At 35.6% G+C, this 9,950-nt stretch overlaps 1 protein-coding gene across 1 annotated transcript; it reads left to right on the forward strand.

Annotated features, from left to right (window-relative positions):
• The first annotated feature begins 4,459 nt into the window (after nucleotides 1-4,459).
• On the forward strand, nucleotides 4,460-7,768 carry LOC120355972. Its single transcript, XM_039444746.1, has 2 exons — nucleotides 4,460-6,444; nucleotides 6,480-7,768. The coding sequence occupies exons 1-2, from the start codon at nucleotides 4,488-4,490 to the stop codon at nucleotides 6,536-6,538; spliced, it is 2,016 nt and encodes a 671-aa protein (XP_039300680.1). The 5' UTR covers nucleotides 4,460-4,487; the 3' UTR covers nucleotides 6,539-7,768.
• The last annotated feature ends 2,182 nt before the right edge of the window (nucleotides 7,769-9,950 follow it).

Consider the following 9,950-nt stretch of genomic DNA (forward strand, 5'->3'; position numbering starts at 1 on the left):
ATACCTTTGCATTTATTGCAATATCATTAATACCAATATCATTATAATTTAATATCATTAATGCCTTTGCATTTATTGTCATACTTCAATGGTCATTAATGTCATTGACCTAATTTCTTTTAAATGTTGTAGTTCTCTACATTATTTCACATGTTGTAATTTTCCCAAGATTTGACTCATTGTTTTTGTATGTGGCCATCTGCCTATTATTATTTAGGATTCAAAGACTTAACCTACTTACAATTGCCTTTGTATGTGGCCACCTGTCCTATCATTATTTATTGATCCCAAGATACTTGATACAATTGTTTTTGTATGTGCCATCTGCCTACTATTATCATCTTATTATTATTAAATCTTATATTGTTGATTCATTTAGTCTTTTATTGGCGTACTTACCACACTTCAAGCTATCAGTATTTTATGTACAGAATTCAAAGATTTATTTGTAGGTATTTATACCAACTATCATCCACAGTCCACTGCCCGCCCTTGGATTCTGTCACTCTATTCTTGTCTTATTGCACATTTTCGATCGATACTTAGTGAGTGGGTACATTAATATTTATTTAAAATACAATATCTATACTGTGTTGACATTTCTGAAAGTATCTTTGAAAACAAGAAAATGTAGAACAATGATTTAATAATCTCTTTGATTTTTATAATGGTTAAAGTTCTTGACGATATAGTGATTAGAATCATGATCCTATCTACAATATATCAGCATAATATTAAAAAATCCACCTGAAGTGAATTAAACTACATAACATGTATTTGGTGTTATGGTACCTAGGCCTATATTGGCAATGGTCATTCACCACGCCTTTTTTCAACATCATCAGAGACTTTTATAAAAATTTCTATCAAACTGCCTACTAGGTTCACAACGAAGTTAAAACATTTTCAAAATGAACGTTTAAAAGAAACGATAATGCTATAAATAGTGTTAGGTTTGCCGCATATTTGTTACAGCACGCAATAATATTTTCAGTGTTTTTTTTAACACTTGATTAATGGTTTGAAGTAGGAAAAAATTAAACTTTTCTTTGAACGCGGCTTTCAGTGTTGATGGGACTGGTGAAATACCAATAATTCATTGGATTTTTATTTAAACCCTTGTATGATTCAAATAATTCTTGATATTGTATGATTCGTTCAGTTCACAATTTTATGCTTATATATCTATTTGTTTCTTTTTTAATCAATTATTTTTTTTTTTTATCGAATATCTATATTTTTCTACTTCTCATTTTTGTTATCACAAATTAGTCCAGGCAATGAATGCTCAAAAAAGGGTATAGAGGGAAAACTTGGAAAGATAATTTTTGACCCCACACAGTTCTGTTTAGGGTAGTAAGGAGGTAAACATATCAAAAGTCCTCACCCCTACCCCTTGTGATAAGGTGGAGGGGGTGGTTTCAAGGTACCATTTTTTGGTTTCCCGTATGCAACTCAAAAACTATGTATCCTAAGGACTTGACTGTCATATAACAAATTAAAGCTCACATAATTTCCTACAATATCATTCTATAACTTTTTTCATATCTTCTCTATTTTCGAGATATCCGCTCTGGAGGTGTGACATTTTTGAAAAGAATAGTTTGCCATAAATTTTTTTTTATATTTTTGCTCTTATAACTTTTTAAAAACGATGGAAAATATCTGCTAATTATGAGCTTTCATGTAACAAGATCAAGGACCCTTCATAACTTCTGCTCTCCACTTAATAGAGTTTTGAGGCTATTCAATAGCGTTTGTGAAGGTGTTGATGTGCATGGCCCTGTTAGTGAGGTTGGAAGGCACATTATTGAGGCTATTCATAATTAAATTTGAATTCAGTTTCTGAATTGATTCAATTAATATGATGTCCGTGATTCTTATTAATTTTATAGAGTTGATCAAACCTACAGTTTAAATCCCTTAAATTTTATACTTGAATAACTGTTGTTGTTAAAACTTTTTCTTTTCTTCTCTGCTTTCATCAATTTTCTTCCCACAGTGGGAATGAATGAATGAATGAATGAATGAATGAATGAATGAATGAATGAATGAATGAATGAATGAATGAATGAATGAATGAATGAATGAATGAATGAATGAATGAATGAATGAATGAATGATGGATGGATGGATGGATGGATGGATGGATGGATGGATGGATGGATGAATGAATGAATGAATGAATGAATGAATGAATGAATGAATGAATGAATGATGATGAATGAATGAATGAATGAATGAAGAATGAATGAATGAATGAATGAATGAATGAATGAATGAATGAATGAATGAATGAATGAATGAATGAAGAATGAATGAATGAATGAATGAATGAATGAATGAATGAATGAATGAATGAATGAATGAATGAATGAATGAATGAATGAATGAATGAATGAATGAATGAATGAATGAATCGTCTCGTCTCGTCTCGTCTCGTCTCGTCTCGTCTCGTCTCGTCTCGTCTCGTCTCGTCTCGTCTCGTCTCGTCTCTCTTGTCTTGTCTTGTCTTGTCTTGTCTTGTCTTGTCTTGTCTTGTTTTGTTTTGTTTTGTCTTGTCTTGTCTTCGTTTCAATGTTGCCGATCCTCTGTCTTGTCTTGTCTTGTATTGTCTTGTCTTGTCTTGTCTTGACTTGTCTTGACTTGTCTTGACTTGTCTTGACTTGTCTTGTCTTGTCTTGTCTTTCTTGTCTTCTCTTCTCTTATCTAGTTTATAATTTATATATCTTATCTGTATTTTTTTAAACAAAATAAAATGATAGTATCTTATTGTAGAATACTTATTCAATTCTAGAAGCATAAACTGATTCCGTTTCATAAACTATTATGTAAACACGTTCACATCAAATCAGAATCAGCTGACTTCAAGGTTATTTTACAGCCCTAGGGCCGTAAAACTTTCAGCGGCCTGGTCAGAAAACAATCATTTTCGGCCTCCATATGACGCACGAAAACCAGCTCATTACATCCAAGTGGGGCGAAAAAATAGTATAGCGTCATCAGCAGGATAAATCACAAGATATTACAGCCCGAATTCATAAGTCATAATTTCATAACTCATTATTAGTGGAAGGCAAAGCTGGTTGAATTGCGATGTAGACTCAGAGCTGCTAAGTGAAATAGCTTGAAAACTTGTGATTCTAACCTCTTTCTGTGAATTGACTGTTCATTTTATTGAAATATTACCTATTAATATTCTCAATAACGTTGTTATGAGCAAGAAGATTGAAAAATACTTCACGCCTACGGCTCCATCAACATCTGGGAAGCGTGAACGTCCACAAAGTTCTCCGGAAACACCGACAAGTAAGAAAAAAACTGTTGTATCTGTGAATTCGGGTGAAATGAATAGCAAAGACTTAAAACAATTTCTTGAGGACTTTGAACAACGTATTGTTACTAATTTTAATTCAAAATTTGAGAATTTGGCAACGAAGGCGGATTCAGAAGCAATAAAACAGTCAATAGAAAATTTGTTGGAGGAGAATAGAAAACTGAAACTGCAAGTGAAAAATCTTTCCACCGAGAATAGAGACTTACGAAGACGTATGATTGGGATGGAAGATAGAAATCGTCGTAACAATTTAATATTCAAAGGACTTAAATACGATGTGAATGTATCGAATCCGGTTACAGTGGTGAAGAACTTTTGTGTAGAGTATCTTAATGCAAGACCAGACCTGTGGGTGAATAGAGCGCACTCGTTAGGAAACATGAGGAATGGGGGGCCTCTCATAGCTCATTTTCCAGATGACGCTGACATCAATCATTTGATGAAGAACGCTAAAAAGTTGAAGGGGACCAATTTCTTTGTGCACAAAGACTTTTCATTGGAAACTAGGCGGGTGAGATCACGGCTTTTCGCGATAAAAAAAGAAATACTAAGAGTAGTACCTCAGCAACGAGTGATGGTGCAGCACGACCGACTGGTTGTTGGTAATGCAACGTTTCGGTGGGATGAGGATGAAGGACTAAAATTCGGGATACAGAGCGGCGAGGAAAAGCTTCAACAAATATTGGAATGTGATGGAGAAACGGTCAACGAATTACTACGCAGATCAGCATATGCAGTAGGCCGAGAGACGAATGCGGTACAGACGAGTGCAGTACAAACCAGTGCGGTGCAGCCCAATAATGATTCTACGGAGAGAGACGAGGAACATTGAGATGTAGCCGTCAGCCAGGTCGTACAGCACCAGTTTAATGTAATTGTATATAATGTAGCGGGGTTAAAGGGTAAGAACTTTTTAGAATTATTTAATTTTTTAAGAGAGTATGAGTGTTTTGTTTTATTGGAAACTTTTATAGAAGAAGGAGAACAATTTATTTTCGATAGGTTTTTGCAGGGTTATGTTTTCTCATGGGAATTTGCGTTAAGAGAGTCTAAATTTGGTAGAGCTAAGAAAGGAATATTATTAGCTATTAGGGACAGGTGGGAGGGAAAAATAAGAATAGAGAATACGAATGGAAGAAACGTTCTATTTATGTTGGAAAAAAATTTGTACATAGTTCCAGTCTATCTGAGTGGAGGTCTGGAGAGTGAGTGGGAATTGGATTACTGTATGTTGTATGATTTTCTGTTCTCTTTCGATGATACCGAAAATATGATTATTGTGGGAGATTTAAATGGGCGAGTTGGAGAAGGGCAGAGCTTACCGACACAAGTCGCGTTCGATAACACAGGCATTGAGTACGAACGCCGGTCTAAAGATACCGTAATCAATAAAAAAGGAAGAAAATTAATAAATCTCTGTGAGGAGTTTAATTTCGTTATTTTAAATGGTAGGGTCACGGGGGATGAGTCGGGGGAGTTCACATTTGTTAATAATAGAGGAGCGTCGGTTATCGATTTGTGTTGTGTCAGCTTAGATAGTTTGCATTTAATTGAATATTTTGAAGTGAAGGGCGCGAACTTCTCAGATCATTTTCCCATAAGTATATCTATCAAGTGTGAAAGTATAGCAGAAGTTGAAAAAAGCTGTTCAGTACCACTTGCCCCAAAACTTACCTGGAATAGCGCGAATGGAAATAGTTTTGTTGATAAATTAGCAGAGAGGTGTCGGAATGTTTCTCATTTACCAGAAGATATCGATGAGGCATGTACTTTACTGAAGGAACTGATATATGACACCACCAATTTCAAGAATGAGCCGAAATTAGTAAATAATAAGTTCAAGAAAAGTATTTGGTACGATCGAGAATGTGAAATGGCTAGGAACACAATGTTTGCTTTATTGAAATTATTTAGAAAAAATAACTCTATCGTAGTTAAGAATGACTATTTAGCGGCTGTGAAAGACTACAAAGAAATATGTAAGAGGAAAAAAGATGTTTATTGGGAGGGAGTAAAAACAAAATTAAAATCAGTTAGAGATTCTAAACATTTTTGGGAACTGGTGCGTGAATTTAAAGGAAAAAACGAGGTGAGAAAAATAGATATAAAACCAGAGGAATGGGTATGTCATTTTAAAGAGCTATACACGCCTATTCGAGTATGTGGACCAACATCGTATGCAGAGCCCCATATTACGGATGAGTTATTGGACAAAGCCTTAGATATCAACGAAATCAGGTTATCACTAAAAAAGTTACGAAATGGAAAGGCTCCGGGGGAAGATAGAATTTGTGGTGAGTTTTACAAAAAAGCGCCTGTAACATACATACAATTGATGATAATTCTTTTCAATAGGATTTTTGATGTAGGCAAGGCTCCAGAATCATTCAAAAAATCAATAGTCTTCCCATTGCACAAAAAAGGAGATACGCGAGATCCGAAAAACTATAGGGCGATATCTTTCACCAACTCAATTTATAAGGTATTTGTAGGGTGTTTACTGAATAGACTAGAGCAGTGGGTAACGCAGAGAAAAATTATTAGAGAGAATCAAGCCGGTTTTAGAAAAGGGTATTCGTCAGTCGATAATATTTATGTTTTGTACAACTTGATAAGATATCATATGTTGGTAAGAAATAAAAAGGTTTACTGTTTCTTTGTGGACTTCAAGGCCGCGTTTGACTCTATTGATCGAGAAGCGTTGTTCTACAGATTATTGGAAATAGGTATTTCAAATAAGTTTGTCCGGGTGTTGAGAGCATTATATGAGAAAGTAACATCCGCTGTATGGTGCAAGAATGGTAATGGTCTTACAGAAAGTATTGAGTTTGAGAGTGGCTTAAAACAGGGATGTTTAGTATCCCCGATTCTGTTTTCTATCTTTACTCACGATATTTGTGAATACATAGGAGGTGGGCTACGGATGGGAGATACTGAAATAAATGCACTCCTTTATGCTGACGACTTGGTGATATTCACTGATAGTATTCACAAAATGCAGAGAATGATAAATAAATTGAGAGATTATTGTTGCCGGTGGAACTTGATATTGAATAGAGATAAATCGAAGATAATCGTCTTTAGAAAGGGGGGTAGATTAAGCCGGAGTGAGAATTGGAGGTATGGAGAAGAACCGATAGAAGTAGTAAACGAGTACAAGTACCTTGGAGTCACTTTCACTTCTACGTTATCTTTGACTAGCCATTTTAAAGATAAAGTATCGATAGCAAAATACGGTATAAATAGTGTATGGAAGAAACTGATTACAAACAATGAAGTGCCGTTATCAACCAAAAGGCAGGTGTTTAGTTCGGTAAGCAAGGCGACGGTAACATATGCTGCCCAAGTATGGGGGTATCAGCAAAGAGAGGAATTGGAGCGACTGCATAGATTCTTTATTAAGAGACTGTTCTGTTTGCCGGTCAATACACCAAATTATATTTTGTATTTGGAGAGTGAAGAGAATAATATATGGTTGGATACATTAAAATTGAATTGTAGATACATAGCGAAAACGATAAGCCTATCAGAATCTAGATTTATAAGAAAAATAACAATATTGACATCCCGAAGTAAATGCGGTTGGGCTAAGGAATGGAGAATGTTGAGTAGACAATATAATGTGGATTGGATAGACCCTGTAACTCACCCTAATGAATGGCTAGGAAAATGTGAGATTATTATTAATCGAATACGCAACAAATTAATAGAAACGTGGTGGGATTGTGCCGCAAATTCGCAGTTTCATTCCATTTATTATAATCTTAGAATGTGTCATCCAGTAAGACCAGATTATATTAGCGACATACATAGTAGGCGTTTTATCAGTCAGATTTTCAAGGTGAGAGGGTCTCTATTACCTCTCAATTTTAGGGTGGGTAGAGATTATGAAAGTTATATTTGCTCACTGTGCAATAGTAGAGAAGTGGAAGACACCCATCACTTCATAGGTAGATGTAAAATCCTAGGTGAATTACGTGCCAAATGGTTTGGATGTTGGGTATTGAATGAGGTGGCAGTTCTCCAATACCTGAATGGTAAAGATTGGAGAATCCTGTTTGGGTATGTAAATGAGGCACTTAAGTATCGGGAGTTTTTAGTGTTAGAGTATAATTTCTGAATAAGTACATTTAATATGTGGGATTTGTCATTATTTTGTGCATTCTGATTAACCGTAATTTTTGTAATCAAGGATTTATAAAATTGAGTTTATGTTCACTTATATGATGTATAATCTATGCTTTTTCAAGTATGTATCTGATAATTTAATTCGTTGCTATAATGTATAAATTAAATGTTAAGTTAATATTGTAAACAACCAACTCTGGCTGACGGCATAAAGCCATGCCTATTGAATTTTTGACTTATTGAATTGTAAATTGTATCCTTTGTTTTGTATAATAAATTCTTTTATCTATCTATCTATCTATCTATCTATCTATCTATCTATCTATCTATCTATCTATCTATCTATCTATCTATCTATCTATCTATCTATCTATCTATCTATCTATCTATCTATCTATCTATCTATCTATCTATCTATCTATCTATCTATCTATCTATCTATCTATCTATCTATCTATCTATCTATCTATCTATCTATCTATCTATCTATCTATCTATCTATCTATCTATCTATCTATCTATCTATCTATCTATCTATCTATCTATCTATCTATCTATCTATCTATCTATCTATCTACACATTACCCAGTAAATCAAGACTAATTTCTTAAATTAAGAGAATTCATCTCTATAGCATGGAGCAGGGTTTCACCAAGGACACTATCATATTCAGAAATCTACTGGAAGTGAGAGCTCCACAAGTGTTTCTAGACCTCGGCAAGGATGGTGAAGCCAGGTTAAGGCTGACTATGACTATAGTGAGGTTCATGTTATAATGGCAGTGGAGAAAGATAGTAGAACAGCGTTGCCAATTCTCTGCCTTGTCACTGTCTTCTATGGAGGATATCTGCTACTGATATATCTGATGTAATATTAACAGGAAAATATTGTTTAGAGTGATCGATTATATTTTATTCCTCATGAAAATATATTTGCCAAAGATTAAATACTAAATTTTCATAATTATTGAGATTGAATGTTTTGTTGAGTATAATTCTACATGGTTGGAAAAGGATCTGGAAATGTTGCAGAACTAGAAAAGGATAGAGCTTTCTGCTATGAAGTATGATAGACAAGGAAAGCAACACCAATGTTAATCAAATACTGCCATTATAACGTGGACCTCACCATAGGAGAGCTAATGAGGGAGAAGCAGAGGATCAAGCTGCATGACGTTGAGTTGATGGTGGGGCAAAATATCAACATGATACTATTTTATCAAATGACTTGATAATTTTATTGTGGATGATGACCATGTGAGCAGGTAATGCTTGTGAGTAGGTAATGGAAAGTGCGAGGTTGATTTCATAAGGCTGGCCACTAACGGTGAGACATGCATGATACACATATTGTCATAGATTGTTGTGTCATCACAGCAAAAGGCTTCCAGCAAAATTTGTTGAGGTTAGGTTTTTGCATCTCCAAATTTATGTTGTTTATTTTTCTTAGCTGCACTATTTGAGTTTAAATTTTCATTTATCTAAAAAAAAAACAGGTCAGGTGACCTTTGGTGACCGGTAGGGGTCACTAAGAGGACGAACCGAACACCACTTGATCTGGAGGCAGACCGGAGTCAGTGACAAAGGCTCGTCTGGAAGACACTAGGAGACCATTTCTGACAAGTTTTGACCTGTTGCCATGCACTACAACGACGGTGATGACTGCCACTACTCTCCCACCACTCCTAGCGACTCCCCTCCCTCCAGGTAGTGCCAAAGCATGGCCTATCACCTCTCAGAAAGGAGAGAATTTCAGTGTTGTGAGATGACAACCGTGGTGTATGTGGAGGACACCCAACACCGCGAGGAGCCCAGCCGTCCCCAACCACCCGCCGGCACACACCACACTGTGAGCAGCATCCCCCACTCCGCCCCTCCACAGACGCCAGTCCAGGGCAACCCTGGCAATTTAAATAGAGGAGTGGGGAGGTGTGAGCCGATACTTACTCAGAACCTCAAAAAATGTTGTTTGAAGCCTTTAGCTGTGATGACACGACAATGTATGGACGACATTTGTGCACACATGTTCAATACACTTGTCCTGTTATTAGTGACCACCTTACTAGGAAACACAGTAAAATAAATTTAAATGAGCACATGTAAAGTCACAAATTTTCAGCTGGTGGTTGTTTCTCCTTTATGATGTGTTCTTATATGTCTTTTCAAATTACTTGATCCAGCACATTTATAGTCACATAACTCACAACTGAAAGGTCTTTCTCCTGTATGTGTTCTGATATGTTCCTTCAAAGTACCAGATTGAGCACATTTATAGTCACATAACTCACAACTGAAAGGTCTTTCTCCTGTATGTGTTCTGATATGTTCCTTCAAATTACTTGATCGAGCACATTTATAGTCACAATACTTGCAGCTGAAAGGTGTTTCTCCTGTATGTGTTCTGATATGTTCCTTCAAATTACTTGATCGAGCACATTTATAGTCACAATACTCGCAGCTGAAAGGTGTTTCTCCTGTATGTGTTC

The sequence above is a fragment of the Nilaparvata lugens genome, unplaced genomic scaffold, assembly GCF_014356525.2.
Source record: "Nilaparvata lugens isolate BPH unplaced genomic scaffold, ASM1435652v1 scaffold5405, whole genome shotgun sequence".
In the NCBI taxonomy this organism is placed as follows: domain Eukaryota; kingdom Metazoa; phylum Arthropoda; class Insecta; order Hemiptera; family Delphacidae; genus Nilaparvata; species Nilaparvata lugens.